This window comes from Desmodus rotundus, chromosome 2 (genome assembly GCF_022682495.2).
Source record: "Desmodus rotundus isolate HL8 chromosome 2, HLdesRot8A.1, whole genome shotgun sequence".
NCBI lineage: Eukaryota > Metazoa > Chordata > Mammalia > Chiroptera > Phyllostomidae > Desmodus > Desmodus rotundus.
In genome coordinates this window covers 13,474,866-13,491,899 of record NC_071388.1, presented here as the reverse complement: position 1 = coordinate 13,491,899, position 17,034 = coordinate 13,474,866, and the positions used below count along the sequence as shown (strand labels likewise).

The window sequence follows — 17,034 nt, the reverse complement described above, 5'->3', positions numbered from 1 at the left end:
ACGACTTATGGGAGAAAGTTGCAAAATAGCATAGAAGTTTAAGAAAGCAAGCTATTTTCATGGGGCAAACTAAAGCAAACAAATCCATCTAGAATAGTCAATTTGAAAATTTCACTCTTTCCACAAATATTTATTGAGTATTTACTATGGACCAAACATTTGCTGCATGTTAATACTGAGCATCAAAGGACTTGCAATTGAACTTGCTATCTATATTAAATCACATTGAAAAGCATATGCTAGGTCTATAAATATGCTAGGATCAATAAGCACTCAGTTAGTATGAAACACATATTTTTACTCGAGTTGAACCAGGGTCCTGGTTGGTGTGGCTCACTTGGGGGGAGCATCATCTTGTAGACCAAAAGGTCTCTGGTTCAATTCCTGGTCAGGACATATGCCTAGGTTGCAGGTTCAGTCCCCAGTCGGAGCACATACAAGAAGAAACTATGGATGTTTCGCTCACATGGATGTTTCTCTCCTCTCTTAAAAAAAAAAAAAAAAAAAAAAAAAAGAGTTGAACCAGGAAGGAAAAAAAGCGATAGTTTACTAATTGGTGAGTTTACTAATTTGGTGCATATCTGAGGTCAGTTTCATGCCCTTATAGCTAACATTTTAAAAGTCAGAAATAGATTTTGAGAGGAAAATTGATTTTCTTATCCCAAAACAAAAGTATTAATAGATATTTCACTATGAAGAGAATGGTTTCAAATTTTAAATATCTCAGCACTTTCTCTTTGGCTACTCTGTTTATTCTTATTTTATGGCAAAATGTTTGAATGTATTTAATTTACACTACTTCACAACTTTTTAAAGGATGATTCTGTCCCAATTCATTGATCTAATATTATTACAAATAGTTATATTAAGTTTACTGAATCCTTTCAGCAACAGCTTGATCATTTTGACAGCTGGATAAAAGAAAACACAAAAGTCAAATCAAATAATAAGTTGAGTTAAAAGTCGTTACTTTTTTATTGATAAACCTCTAAAGTTTTTTGAGTAGCTGATTTTTTATTATATTTTTTCCATTACCATTTAGCATTTCCCTTATACCCTCTTCCAACCGCCCCACCCCCACAATCGCCACACTGCTGGCTGTGTCCATGAGTCCTTTTATTTTTTTGCTTGATCCCTCCACACCCACCAACTCACCCTGGCCAGAGCTGGCAGCCTGCTCTCTATCTGTGAGTCTGTTTCTATTTTGCTTGCTAGTTTTTTTAATTTTTTATAAGGAAAGGGAACACATCTTTGAAAGTACAGAACTTATTCACATACCTTAGGAAATAAAAACATAGCTATAGAATTTTTCAATTAGTGAAAAATATCCTATGTCACCAATCCCTTCCTTCTTAGTAGTCCCTTATAGCCACTATTTTACTTTGCATTATTTTCAGCTAAAGTTTATGTTTTAAGTATAGATATGCACTTTTTATTTCCCAAACACTCTATTTTCTCCTCCCTCAACCACCCCTCTTTTTCCCTTCTCCCTCTGTCCCTCTCCTTCCTCTTCTCCTTCATTCATTATTTTTTTTTTTATCCTCACCTGAGGACATGCTTATTGGTGCTAGAGTGGGGGTGGCTAGGGAGGGAGAGAAAAACATCCATCAGTTGCCTCTCTCATCTGCCCTGACTGGGGATGGAACTGCAACCCAAGCATGTGCCCTAAACAGGAATCAAACCCATGACCTCTCAGTTTATGGAACAATGCTCCCACCCTGTAAGCCACGTCAGCCAAGGACCCTCCCTATTCATTCTTACACACCCACACACTACAATCTTCTAGAATCCTTTAGTCAATGACCCATGAAACATTCGTTCTTGGTCATATCCCCTCTTCACTCTTTTAGAAAACAAATATGACAGTATCTGTTTCTACATAAGAGAGTCCATGGAAACTTGAAGTACATTTCTAGATGGCTGTCCATACTATACACTTTTTTTAAGTATTAAGAAAATTGAAGTACGTGCATATTTTATATTCTTACCCAAGTTCATACTTATACGAAGGGACACACAGAATAAGAAGCAACATTTGTAGTCTTTCTTCCCAGTTATATTGAACATCCACTTTACTGTGGAGCTCCTGGAGAAGAAAAGGGTAGTCTCCAGCTGTTGACCAAAATCTAATTCATTTTTCCAGAGAATTGATTCATATTTGTTCCTAAAACATAGTAAGAGTTCCTCATGTCCAAATGATGTGCAGGGGAAAAAAACATGCAAATGCCAGGAAGAACTAAAATTTTTTTCTAAACTTTTCTGGGTTCTCCCACTTCTAGTTAGAAAGTTACTGAAGTGACAAGACTTCAAATGAGGAAATTCCCTCCTGATCGTAATTTACATGGGGTCAAAGAAGCCTAGAAGAGTAGGCATGGCCTGGGGACATACCCTCAGAGGTGACCAGTTCCAGTAGTAGTAAATTTCCTGTCTCTCAGAAAATATCCTTTAGGACTGACAAATCCTTATGGGAATAGCCTGGACTTGATGTGTCCTGTGAAAATGCCATGGAGATACAACAATGAAAAGGAAGGAAGCGGAGAGAAAGGAGACAGAATACAGAGAAAAGTACAACTGAAATAAAATTCTCTCTGGAAAAGAATTGACCTGTCTATAAACCCACTTCTGTAATTATTTAAAGATTATCCACCCTGACTGGAAAGACTCAGTTGGTTGGGCGGAGTCCCACAAAGCAAAAGCCACCAGTTCGATTCCACCGTCAGGGCACATGCCTGGGTTTTGGGTTTAGTCCCCAGTCAGGGCACGTGCAAGAGGCAACCAATTGATGTTTCTCTCTCACATCGATGTTTCTCTCCTCTCTCTCTCCCTCCCTTCCCCTCTCTCTGAAAATAAAAAAAAAATAAATACCAGTTTTATTTTTAAAGATTATCCTGTGAATTAGAAAGGACAAACCCAGGTGGTTCATTAGAGTAGGAAAAATATTAAAGCAGGATTATGCCTATGTTCTGTTGTCTCCCATCTTCTAATTCTCAGCCACCACCTAAACGTGTGTCACAAAATCATTAAGCATAGCCTTAACAGTAGACCCCGTACCCGCACAACTGGGACTCACAGTGGTCATCTCCCCCCATCCAGAATTTGATCTATTTAAAATAGGTGTCGGGCTTTCCAAGTTCTACCTCTTAGTCTCAAATTCCTTGCTGTTTCAAGTAGAGGCAGCAAAAAAAAAAATATGATGCATTCAAAGGCCAGAAACACATTTTCCCAACACTGCAATCCCCAAAGTATAAAACACATCTTGTGATTCTTACAAATCCTAACCCTAATTTTGGAATAAGGCCTGGGTGAGGACGAATGAGAAGAACTTAGCAAGAGTAAGGGCTGTAACTTCATCCCATGCTTTACTGGCATCACCAGTCATGAGAACTTCACCACGAAGTTGGTATTTAACACAGAGCTGCTTGATAGAATAAAGCAAATGAATGAAAGCACAGTAGCAACACATCGAATAAAGCTGACACTTAGGGACCCTGGCTGGGTGGCTCAGTTGGTTAGAACGTCACCCTGATACGCTAAGGTTGCTGGTTTGATCTTGGGTCAGGGCACATACAAGAATCAACCAATGAATATGTAAATAAGTGGAACAATGAAATTGATCTCTCTCTCTCTCTCTCTCTCTCAAATCAATTTTGAAGAAAAAAAAAAGAAACGCTGATACTTAGGTCCTGAAATATACCATCTTGGAGACATATTTCTTTTGGGTAAACTAAAATAAAATACCGGCGATTTCCAATTGTCTCCATTATAATTGACCCACATTCAGCCCTCATCTCTCAGCTGGCAAAATTCCTGCAAGACTTTACTCATATTTTTCTCTTTTTCTGAATTCAAATTTTTCTCATTATTAAATAATATCTTACATTTTCTCAACAAAATTTTCCTTTAAATTATAACAGAAAAATTGAGGCGCAAAAAAAAGTTAATTGCAGGGGCACTGCAGTGACTCAGCTACTGAAAGAATTCAAATTGAGTTTTCAATCTTTCTAAATATAGCCCCAATAGTATCATAATTATTATTTGACCACTACCCGAGTGACCTGGTCCAGAATAGAATTTTAGTCATTTCTCAACCAGACAATACATCAACAGGTCTATGTACTTTCTAAGATTAACCTGGTATATTAAGTGGGAATAAGGGAAATGGTCCTTTTGTTAAACTCAATGAGAAAAATGCTTTCTTTTTGTGAGGCTCTGCTTCAGGAAGTTTGTTTCATTATTTTTTTTCACTATATCTACAATTTATTTGATATTTAGTACAAGTCTTTAGTACAAATCAAACACATGAAACTTTTTCAAAGTTTTGCTCAATACCACACAAAACAAAATATTTCTTCAACATAGAATTTTCCACCCATAGATTTTTTCTAATTAACAGCACAAATCAGATTGTAGTGGATTTTAATGAAAGTAATTATAATTAATTGCATTCTCCAAGTTATGAGTCATAAAATTTTGCTAAATATCCCATTGTAATGTTCCATTAAAATTTTTTCTACTTATTTCTTAAGCAGGGTTATGGAAAAACATATTAGTGACATTAAGTTCCAGAGTCAAATAATTAACAAAGAAGAGGAAAAAACATTTGGTTAGTATGTTTGTTTTAAATGACCCTTAATATTCAGTACACTTAAATCTCACATTCTAATTGTCTCTTAATAGTAAATGAACTTAGCTGGACAATAAACACAAATCCCTAAATAAGTATTACATTATTATAGGGTATAAAACTATTTCTACTCTGGTGTTTACCTATGTTTCATTTTTCATCTACAATACTACCATTTTTAGAAAGTGGACACAGTAATTAACTATCAAGTATTTAAGTTTCCCTCAGACAAGGAGGGAAAGAGAAAGAGAGAGAGAGAAAGAGAGAGAAGTTTCCCTTCTCCCACTTCCCTCGCTCCACCAGGAGAGTCTGCTGCACTTAGGTGCCAGGTGTCTGGATCTCGGTCTGCTTTGTTGGGGTTTTTTTAATGACATTGACATTTTTAAAGAACTTCCAGCTGAGATTTTGTGAAAGATGATTTGGTTTGGTACAGATGACATATCATAGAATTGTACACCTGAAATCTATATGATTTTATTAGCCAGTGTTACCTTAATAAATTCATTAAAAAGAAAATGTAAAAAAAAAAAACAACAAAAAAATATGTTTAAGTATTTAAGTGTCATACAAGAAATACCAATCTTAGTGTGTCTTCAAAATATCTATAAGCAACTGGAGAACAGTGTTTTCACACAGTTTAGGACAGATACTAATCTGGATGGCATAATCTAAAAGAAGCATAGAAAGGAAGAGGTCTTTATCGGTTAAAAAATAGTAAAGGCCAAGAAAAGGACAAAAGTTGAGCTTACCTGTGGAATGAAGAATGAGAAGATAGCAGGATTCTAGTGGTTGGGAAATAGGGAGGTTAAGTACAAGTTAAAACTCAGATCACAGGTGTCGATGTAATATTTTCATTGTCAACTTAATGGTAAAACTCTGAGTACATAAAACTCTATGAAGAAACTGGTGTGTAAAAGAGAAGAGACAGCTAAAGACAAGTCCTTGAGAAACTCCAGTGACTCGGATGTGGGAGAAAATAAGACCCAGGGGGGAAAAGACTGAGAATGCTGTGGTGGCCCAGAGAGGAAGAATAAGAGTTTTCTCAAGGAAGGCTCTCAACAGACTCACATGCAGCTGAATAATAACCCAGGAGGCAGAGGATTGTGAAAGGCCCCTGGTTTTCAGTAGAAACAGGTCACCAATATGCAGTTTCAGGAGGCTAAGATTCCATTTCAAAGTTTACAAAGAAAACAGATCATGTAGTGAGTGTATGCATTGAAAGAGTTGGTATGAAAAGGAAGGAAATAAACTCAAAGTGTATTAAACATACATCAGGATCCAAAGAAAAAACGTTGACTTGTTTAGAGTAATTGCACTCCACGCATGACTAAGGCAATAAAAATAGGATGGGAGGGAAGAGAAATCCTTTTCTGCCATGCCGTCTCTTTGCGGACATTAGAGTGGTATGCCATCCCCAAGCTGACCCCTCTCTCCCTGGCCATCTGACCACACTAAGCCTTATCCCAGTTAGGAGAGTGAGGAACAAAAGTTGTCATTAAACTGAAGAGGCATGTCCAACATCCTCCTGATGCTATAGACTTAAAGGATGCTTTCCAATTTTTCTCACTTCTCTGTAGAACGTACAGCTATTTCCTACCATTTTTCTTTTGGGAGTTCTCACGTACCTTTGTTTAATTGACTATATAATCAGGCTTGGCTTACTTTCTGCCTACCTGGTTTTTCCTTCTCTTTACTTTTTACAGGCTTCTTTTCATCTACCCATCCTGTAAATGTCTGAGCTTTCTCTACTCATCTTCTTCTTCCTCTTTCTTCACACTATCACTAAAAGATTTCATCCTCTCTAATGAATTGAATTACCACCTTTATGCCAATGAGTACCAGAAGCATATCTTTAGCTTACACCTTTCTGCTAAGCTCCATCCATTTGTACAACTCTAAGCCTCCCCACCTGAGTATCCTGTAGAGGTACCCTATTACTTTACTGGTAATCTGCTCCTCCTGAGTAGCCGCTCCTGTGATGAAACAGTCAGCCAAGAGAGAAAAGTGGCAATCATCTTCAAGATTTTTTTCTTTTTTCATTCATCTCCTCTTTACATGTAATCTTGTCACTAAGTTTAGTAAATTCAATTCCAAAAGTTGTTCAAATCTTCCCTCCCTCTTCATCCACATTGTCACTATCGTATTTGGGGACTCATCTCTTATTGCACAAATTACTTTTTAACAGCAAAACCTGATTTCTCTTCCTCCAATCACTTCAAATCCAACTTCCATACAACTTCCGAAGAGAAATTTTTAACATACAAATCTGATCATGTTACTCTTATACATGAAGTCCTCGAGGTCTTCCTATTGATTTACGGATAAAATCCAGTCCTTTAGGGTGCTATACAATGGTCCCAAACGAGGTCACCGCCCACTTCTCTACTCCCATCCAAGATGACTCCTCAACTTCTACTCTTATTCCAACTCCACAAAAATAATTTCATTTCCAGTATGTGCACAAGCCCCCCCCCAATGCCCCAAATTTGGTTTTCTTTCATCAGTGTTGACGGACACATCCTCGTCCAGGACAGTCACCTTCTCCAGGATACCATGTCTCATTCCACCAGTCAAGTTTAGGTGCCTCCCCCATATTCTCTCAGTGCCTATACTTCCCTCCACCATAACCCACCTGATCAACTGCTAACAAGTTTACCACTATGACTAAAATTTCAGTTCCTTAAAAGCAAAAAAAAAGATGGTACTGAGACATAGTAGAATATATTAGTTAAGAACACCAGACTGGGAATCAAATAAGCTTAGATTTGAATCCTTAAACTTCCACTTAATAATTGTGTGTGTGTGTGGATAGGGGCTGTCAGGCTCACCTCTTCAAACTTCAGTCTCTGGATCTGTAAAACACTCATATATTCAATAATACCTTTTTAGGATTTTTAAAAATATTATAATAGTACATAGTGAGGCTTGGACATAGTGCCTGAAATATGATCAAATTACATCATTTTCTCCATTTGGCCCAAAGGCAATCGGTACATAGCAGACATTTAAAGGGTACAGACATTCGCTACCAGTGCCCCTTGTTGATAGCAGTGCTTAAGGGAGACTGGAAGAAATGGCGAGCAGTCGGAACCAGCGGGGCCTTCAGAATATTAATACACTTTGTTGATTCTACAATGTCTGAATGACTGCAGGCTTGGGTGAGAGGCTAGGCAAAGTCTCAAGTTCAGCTTTGGGGAACATACATTCATGAAGATTTGTGCTTTTGTCCCATAAAAACCAGTTCCCTTCTAGCTCAGTCTCTCTCTAACCACCAAAATAAATAAAAAAGAAAAGAAAAAAGAAACCTACATCCCATCGTATGCAACATGTTATTTATCAGGGATAAGAAACATAATCTTTCAAATACAATCTTTGCTCCAATTAAGAGATATTGTCCTTGGGGTTCTAAACTAGCAACATTATTTTCTTATAGAATCTTGATATGATCTCTACACTCATCACTTACCCTCAGAAGAGTTCCAAAATGGCTCTATACCCTATTGACATCTGGTACCAAAGATAACACTTGAAAAAGATGGAGTTATCTGCTGTTCAGCTGAACAAATATTACTAAAGGACATGTAGGTCAACCCTAGATTTTCTTATCTGTAGATAAGGAAAAGCAAGATATGAGAGCTCTGAAAATTGCTATTCAGAAATAAAGAAAAGATGTTTATTAAAAAATAAATTAAAAAAATCTTCTGATTTCAAATCTTTGCCCTTTAAATTCAGCTCAATCTTTGCTTGAATAACGCCCTCCAAAGGACAGTGAAAAGGTTTGTGAAATAAATAAAATAAATTCATTTGTAATATTCTCCAATGTGTTTTCTATGCCTTGGTGAAAATTTTTTCAAAACCACTTGTTCATAGGGACAAACCCTTTTCATAAGGAATGGTACTTAAGGTCTAAGCCAATTGATTTTATAGCTGTAAAAGAAAGTTTTGAAGTGTGGTCAGCGGTGATCTTCTTGGTTGTCCATAAACCACAGGAGTTCCGATTAATCCCTCCTGAAGGGAAAAGGGGAAGTTCAACCGAACAACTTCCTAAAGCCTCTGGATTGCAAATGAATGATGTTGGCTTGTGCATTTGTGTTCATTGTCTAATAACACACACTCCATACCTCGCTGGAGCAGTATCTCCTTCTCCTTGGCTACTGGCTTTTTGCAAACAATATAATTGGCCAAAAGAAAATAAATTTCTATTCTGGAAGCCAACTTTCACAGAAAAAGGTCATTTCTCTTTTTAAATAGCCACTCATCATATTTGTCTTTATAGTTTATAAAAGAAGAAAAGAAAAACAAAACAAAACACCTCACATAGTCATTCCATTTAATTATCTTGGTCAGGGATTGTTTGGTAATGAGGAAAAGAGTTTTCCCTGACAAGCACAAATAGAGAGTCTTATTAGAAATCTATAAAAGAAAAATTCCATGAATATTCATAGTTGAGAAATAAAGGACAGTAGGGCCTCCTAGAGACAGAGTAGAAACTGGAAATTCAGAAACCGAGGTCATCTATTTTGGTCCACATGACTTCTCATCTCCTTTTCTTTAATAGAGTTTACCTCCTGATCTCTGGTCCAATCCATGGGGCCCACTGCTTTCACTCAACACGAGCAGTCGCCATGAGTCATAGCAAAGTGTGCAGGAAGATATTGCTTTGGGCCATTTTCTCTTAAAGAAGAGTTATAAATATACTAGGTCCTTCAAATTTATGAATTCCTCCATTTTACTATATGAGGCTTTACTACCCTTGATCAAATAGCAGATTACCTCTAACTAGTCCACAGCTTCCAGGTGGAAGATGGATGCACATATAGTAATGGGGAAGAAAGGAGATCAACATTCCAGTGAGCAACGTCGATCAAAATTGGCCTCTTTTCAATGGGCTGACAAGAAATGACAGGTTGCCCTGGTTGGGTCAGTTGATTGGAGCACCATCCCATAGACCACAATGTTGCAGGTTCAATTTCTGGTCAGGGCACATATCTAGGTTGAGGGTTTGATCCCTGGCCCAGGAGCATATGGGAGGCAACCAATCAATGTTTCTCTCTCACATCTCTCCCTGTCTCTCTCTCTTCTTGTCTCTCTCTGTCTCTCTCTCTCAAGTCAATAGACATATCTTTGGGTGAGGATTTAAAAAAAAAAAAGAAAAAGAAATGAAATAAAATGTTTCCTAGGACACAGAGGAGAGATAGGAAATACCTCTTTATGAAGGAACTAAACCTCATGAATATGCTGTTTTGTGGTCAAAAATAGTTAATTATCAGCCATTGTATGTGGCCCAACTTAATAAAAGAGTATGACCAGACAAGTCATCCTGATTATTACTAACAGAGATGGTAAAAATTTATCAGTGTATGTATGTACTTGAATTAAAACATCCCGTTTGTCACCTCAGCTTCTTTTGCAGCACATCTGGAAAGAAAATTTTATCTGTTAGTATCATACACCAAACAAAAATACTAGAGTTTCTGGTTATGGGACCATCCGTGGTTATTTTGTCTTAATCAGATTTTGTTAAAAGCTAGTCAGTTCATTTTTCCAAAACAAAAATGGGTGTTCCGAAATAAGTACAATCACTGAAAGTCCATGTGTTCGATGTAATCCAGTAACAAAGAATGGGGGGCAGGGGGGAGAACTTGGTGGTTCTTGTTATTCTCCAAGGCTTAAGGAACAGAGAAGTCTAAGATAGAGTCTGGGAAAGTAAAACACCAAGTCCTTCCACCTACTGGTTTTGCAATTTGGGGCATGTCAATAAACCAACTGAAGCTCTCTGGCTGCCCATGTAAATTGAGGAATGGAAGTATCTCTGAGACAGAGGATGTGAGCATTGATAGAGACCATGCCTGTATTTGTCAACCTCTGTTATGTGCCAGCACTTTGCTAGGGCAGAGATACAATAGGAGGAAAAAGAAAGACACAATCCCTTTCAGAATTGTTGGTGTTTCTAATCTAGTGGGGGATAGGATACACTCAATAATTTGAGGACCACATGAAGACATCCCAATTATGGTAAAATCTCTGAAGGACAGAATGCTCGAGAATATTGGGAGGGGCAGATTAGGCGGAGGGAGCAGGTCCTATGGCCAGAGGCACTTGATTAGAACACAGCGATGACAAAGGGCCCGTGTGCCTGAAGGACAAGAAACTTGATATGCAATGTGGATGGAGTGGTAGTTAGGGCCCAGAAACCAGAACCTTGTCTTTGGTTTTCTAAGACAATGATTTTTTTTAACTTTATCCAATGAACATGAGAAGCTGTGTAATATTTTGAGAAGAGTTATAATTAATGAGATTTGAAATTCAAAAATCCAGCCCAGCCACTATGTGGAAAAGAAATTGGAAGGTGATCAAAAAGGATGTAGGAATCTAATCCAATGATCTAGGTGAGAAATGATGGTATCTTTGGATGAACTGGAGTAGAACTGGTAAAATTAAAGTTGGGATGCATTCGAAGAATAAAGGAGAAGGAGAAAGAGTAACTCATATGTTTCTGGCTTTGTAAGAGACAAGTTTGAACTCTGCTCTCTCACTGACGCTTAGCGAATGTTAGCTATAATTTTGTAATTTCTATTCTCCTAACCAGAGGATCTCCCTGAGCCTAGGCAGCCTCATAAATGAGGAATGATAGTATCTACCTTGGGATGCTGTTTTGAAGATCCACTGCAAAGCCCTCAACAGCATCCCTGGTAAAGCAGAGATGCTCAATAAACATCAGGCACTTTCCTTTCCCTCTTAGCTTTCATGTGTATTTTCCCATATTCCTTCTTTAAGGAAAAAATCTGTGTTCATTTCATCTTTGTTTCTCCAGTCTGCTACATTGGTAGGTGCTCAAGAAATGCTTATGAAATTAGTGAATGCTCTTATGTTACTGGGACGGAGTACAACCCCTTGTTGATTTATATTTTCCTGTAATAAATTATCCTCAAAAGCATTTTGGCAGAATTTGCAAGTTGTAGAGCTGTTGACTTTGTAGTGGGTGGTTTACTGAACAGAAGAGTCAGGTTTCAGCTTGGGGATTTGAGGGAATAAATAGTCTGTTGAGCTAAAGGCAATGTGGCAGCATCACAAATAAAACCAACCAGGCGAAATGTACCATGACATTTCTCACATAAAAGTACACCCCATTCTTAAGTTAATTACTGTATTTAATTTTGCACCCCTGGGGATAAATTTGACAAGTGTTCATGGAAAGGGATATATCTTCATTAAAGGAAAAAATGGAAAACACATTTACATGGAGTCACAGAAAATCTAATTTAGATGAAAATATTTTTCCCTTGCCAATGAATGCATTAAAGACCTAATTCGTTTGCAAAAGTAAAATTGTCTAGCCAAATTCCATTTCTTAAAAACACCTGATGTGCTAGCCAGGGTTATTCAAAGAAACAAAGCCAATAGGATGTATATAGACAGAGAATGAGGGTGGCTCACGTGATCGTGAAGGTTGGCAAGATGCAAGATCTTCAGTTGGCACACAGGAGACCCAGTCAGAACACTGGCAGGCTGGAGGCCCAGGAAGAGCCGATGATTCAGTTAGAGTGTGAAAGCAAGAAAAAAACTGATGCCTCAGCTCAAAAGCAGCCAGGCAGAAGGAGTACCCTCTTGCGCAAGTGGATCAGCTTTTTGTTCTATCCAGGCCTTCAACTGATTGGATGAGGCCCACCCACATGGGGAAGGGCAACCTGCTTTACAAGGTCTACCAATTCAAATGTTAACAAACACACCCAGAACAATGTTTGACCAAACGTCTGGGCACTCCATGGTCCCAGTAATTTGACACGTAAAATTAACTGTCACGCTTGACAAGGTACAATATGCCATCACAAGGGAAATTTCTATCAGAACTCAATATGTCAATGCAGCATTTCTTCAGCCAACTCCTCTGCTCTCTTTTTCCTCCCTGCTTTCTTCTTCTCAGTACACTATTTCCTTTTTCTCTTCTTTCTACCAGCTCCTGGAGGGAACGCTTTGGAATGGAAACTAACATTTGTGGTACAGCAGTCCACGTCGTGCGTTCCACTGGGTACTCTCTCACACTCTCCCCACGAAAAGAAGGAAGGCCAGGAGGGCTCATTAAAGTGGCAGCAGCCTTGGGAAAGCCATTGCAGCCCAAAGCTCTGCCTTGTCTACGTGAATAATCAATACTGTCAGTGCCCAGACTAGGTCAAACTTGGGAAGTGTAACTTGTATGAATTAGATTGAGGAGATGTCTGTACAAACTAGGGGGGGAACCCATTAATTATGATGAAAGATACAACCGTCAAGGGATCCTCTGGCCAATGCATTCCTTCCTTGTAAAGTTATGTCAGAAATCAAATTATCATCAAAATAGCATTTAGTGAATTGGAATCCAGAGTAAGTAGGGATTGATTTAAACAAGATGTTCATTGACATCAAGCAATGAATAACTCGTGCCGCAATTTCAACAATCAGCACCAAAAAGGTCAAATTTTGGGAACAAATGTCTCTGAAATTCTCTGCCGAAGTGCACTTCGTGGATTCTTTGTCTTCGTCTCTCGTGCGCCAGGCTGACCCACTCCCTTTCTGCTTAACACACTATTTCTTTTAAAAATATTTAATGGATTACAAGTCGAGTCTCATTGGCTTATTAGCTATTCTGTTTCAGTAAGTTGATTTCCATATTTCTGCTGCTAATTGCCTTCAGTTTTCAAATAGAATCTCACTGTTTGACTTTCGTTTCATTAATATCCATTTAATCTTTATAGCAATTCTACTCTGTAATCTACTGCTGATTAACTATTAGAAAATGTAGTAGCTTAAAATAAGAGGGATTTTATTAATATTCTCAGCACATTCTTAATGATCTTTTCAGCTCAGGTTTTTGGAATAACTGACATTGGATGTTCTAATATTTTTAGTGCTCTCCTTTAGGGCTCTCCTGACAGTTTTTGGAAGGAGTAACTTTTACATTTCCCACTAAACAGTCCTCACAAATGTACTGCCCTTGGAACAGTTTTTACTCCTTACCTTTTGCACAAGCATTCCTTCCTGTGTGTCGATGTCTTAGAAATCCAAAGAGTGATTGACTGCCCCGTCTCAAGATGTTGATGATGGTTACAGAGGGTGCTTTCCTCTCTTAGATAGGATCATCCCTCAATGCCTTAAGCTAAAGGAGTTGGTAAATTTGAAACTCAAGCATCAAGCAGTGTAGGTAGAAAAAGAAATTTAGTCTGGGAAGGAGAGATTTGAAGGTGAGGAATTCATTCATTTATAAGAAAACACATATGGACCCACAAGACAATTCTTTGTAGAAACTGCCATTTGGTGACAGGCAGCCCAGAAAGGTAAATATATACTTAATAAAAAGATTTTTTTTAAGCCACGTTAATCTTTAAGGGGTTTATAATCTCTGGTTAAATTCCCATTCTAATGAGTAAAGTTAAAGAATCACAAGGCACTGGGACATCTAGGCTTTGGTCTCATGCCTTGTGATTCTACTTTAAGGATTTTATAAGAGAAATTCGTTAGATTCCTAATACTTTATGGTTACTAAAATCCTGAGACCTCAGAAGCCATTTTTTTTCTTGTGGTTTTCCGCAGAAAACCATGAGATACAGAAATTGTTTGTGAGCTACTATGTTCATTTACCCAACAAATACTAGTTGAATGTTGCTATGTGCAAGGAACTGACAAAGATGTGAGGGACACAGCAATAAGCAGGTGTGACTCCTGCCCTAAGGGAACCCAAAGTACGAATGAAGGCTCTCAGACCTGGAGTCAGGTGGGAACTTTCCACACTGCCCACCTTTCCGTCTTTCCTTCCTTCCTCCCTTCCATCTTTCCTTCCTTCCTTCCTCCCTTCCATCTTTCCTTCCTTCCTCCCTTCCTTCCCTCCTTCCTCCCTTCCATCTTTCCTTCCTTCCTCCCTTCCTTCCTCCCTCCCTTCCTTCCTTCCTCTCTTCCTTCTTTCCTTCCTTCCTTCCTTCTTTCCTTCCTTCCATCTATCCTTTTTCTCTTCCTTCTTTTTTTCTTTTTTCCCCTTCCTTCCCTCCTTTTTTCCTTCTTTTCTGTCTTCCTAAATCTTTAGCTATCATCATTTTTCTACCATAGCGCAGTATTTAAGGGAACAAATTATAGAGATATAAGGCTGAGTTCTACACAGAAAACCAGTTGTTAGACAGAGAGAGATTCTGGAAGAAATGTTTCTATGTAAAACAGAACTCTGACAATAGTCAATGCTAAGTCCCAGATTAACTCTCTGAGAGCAATTTTTCACAACTACATTGTTTCTTCCTTAAGAAATGGCTGTCACAGTATTTTCAAAAATATTTTTAAATTGTTGAAATATAATTCTGAAATGTTTCGTGAAACATTATACTCACCTTACTTTTTACTCTCTCTTGTGAACTGTTGACCAATGAAACAGTTTCATTTTCACTTTTTCAAAATGATAGTATAAAAAACAGAAGTGAAAGTATGAATCATAATATAATCAGTCACACATAGTGAGATGTCCATTTATAACTCAGAAAACTGTGGGTATTTCCAAACTGATGTCATTCATAGAAAGAATCCCATGTGTTACAGAACAATGAGAAAAATTACGTGGGCAAACTGGGGGATTCAGAATACATGTGGGATATTCCCAGCTAATTATTTTTATTTTAAAAAATGTTTATTACAAAGATTGATCTATATTTCAAATGTTTAATTTGATACTTATCTTAGAAATCACACAGCAGGTCAATTCTGATAACTGAGATGATGTACACTGAGACTTTACATTAGAAACCATTTAATTAAGTGTTTTCTATAACACAAGGTTTTCTCTTAGTTTCTTTAAAAAGCTATATAAATACAAGAATTACTGTGAATTCTGTGTGATTATTTTACTTATAGAAAATAAATTTTATAAGAAAAATTATAATCTCTGTTCAAATTATTATAATTGATTTTATTTTATTCTTTGGGGGGGAAATAAATCTAAATCTTATTTTTCCTAACTAAACAATTAAAAGAGTATCTTTCCCTTCTCTCCACTAGGTTCAGTTTTTTTAAGAACTTAAAGATGGTTATAGTGTATGTTAAATATACTATATATGTTAAATATGTTAAATACATTAGTGATATTACACAGATTAAACATTATCCAGAAAATACGTTCCTCTTGATTGTCTACAGTTGCATGAAAAATTCTGTGGCTGTATTGGCTGCTACGTTCGCTGGTGGTTGGCTGTTTGACCCAGATTCTGATACCCAGTTGGGAGGCCAGCCCAGTTGTATCTTGTTTCAATCAGTGAATGTCCCTAGTTCCCCATTAGCCAATGGCCTCCACATGGGTGACTACTGAGTGGTCACCCCACTAACTGTTCCAGATAACATCTGGATTTTTCTGTTGTTTTCTTTGGTTTCTGAGTCTTATCATGAGCCCAGTGGTTTCCCCACAGTGTCTAATCCTGATGCCTGCTATGAACGGCTTTGCTACCCTGCATCTTTCAGTGGGGCTGCTGGTGAATCTTGTCCCTAGCGTGGTCTAACCCCATGTGATTGAGAAACAAACTTTTAAATGTATAGAAAACTAAATTCCTCCTCATTCTATGTACAAATAGGATATCCACATGGATTAAAGACACAAAGGCTCAAAGAAACCTTAAAACATTTTAGAAAAAAAAAAGGTAGATTGTTTCACAGCATTCATGTAAGAAAAGATCTCTTAAAATATAAAAACGTTCATCAGTTCTAACAAATGTACCACTTTGGTGGGGATGTCTACTATGGAAGAGGTTATGCAGGTGTGGAAGTAGAGGATATGTGGGAAATCTGTGTAGCTTCCGCTCAGTTCTGCTAAGAGCATGAAACTGCTCCAAAAAATAAAATCTGTTAAGAACCATTAATTACAAACTAAAAGATGAATATATTTCAAGACGTTAACATTTTACAGTCCCATATATTGGACACCATAAACAAAGTTAAAAGGCAAGCTAGAGACAGAGAAAATATTTAAAAGATATTTGAGAAATAATTGCAATCTAGAATACATAAAAATATCCTACATACAAGAAAAAGACAAAAATTCCAGTAAAGAAATAAATATAAGCCTCCAGTTCATAAAAGGGAAGTTCTGTACAGACAATAAATACATGGGGGGAAAGATATAATGTGCCAGCGATAGAAACATGCAAATTAAATCAAGGTTCGTTTTTATGTGTGTCAAACCGGAAAAAAGTCAAAAGCCCGACAATGGCAGGTGTGGTGGGGAACCAAGAGAACTTTCAAATTCTTAAGGTTAAGTAATGATGATTAATAAACACTGAAGTTTTACCACAGGGAATGTAGTTTGCATTTGAGAGGAAAATATAGAAGAGGTTGAAAGAGCAAATTAGTATAATTTGGAAAGCATTTTTTGGCAATATCTAGCAAAATTTGAAGCTTAGACTCCAGCA

At 37.5% G+C, this 17,034-nt stretch overlaps 1 protein-coding gene across 4 annotated transcripts in view; it reads right to left on the bottom strand.

Annotated features, from left to right (window-relative positions):
• The window catches only part of MRPL39 (mitochondrial ribosomal protein L39), a 157,487-nt gene that overhangs the window by 30,481 nt on the left and 109,972 nt on the right, over positions 1 to 17,034 (bottom strand). The window contains exon 10 of one of the 4 annotated variants that reach the window (XM_053918011.2): positions 183 to 485. The exons of the other annotated variants lie outside the window; for them this stretch is intronic. Within the exon in view, the coding sequence (XP_053773986.1) occupies positions 402 to 485 (84 nt within the window). The 3' untranslated portion in view covers positions 183 to 401. Of the gene's footprint in view, positions 1 to 182; positions 486 to 17,034 lie in introns of those variants that run through there. 4 annotated transcript variants of the gene reach the window in all.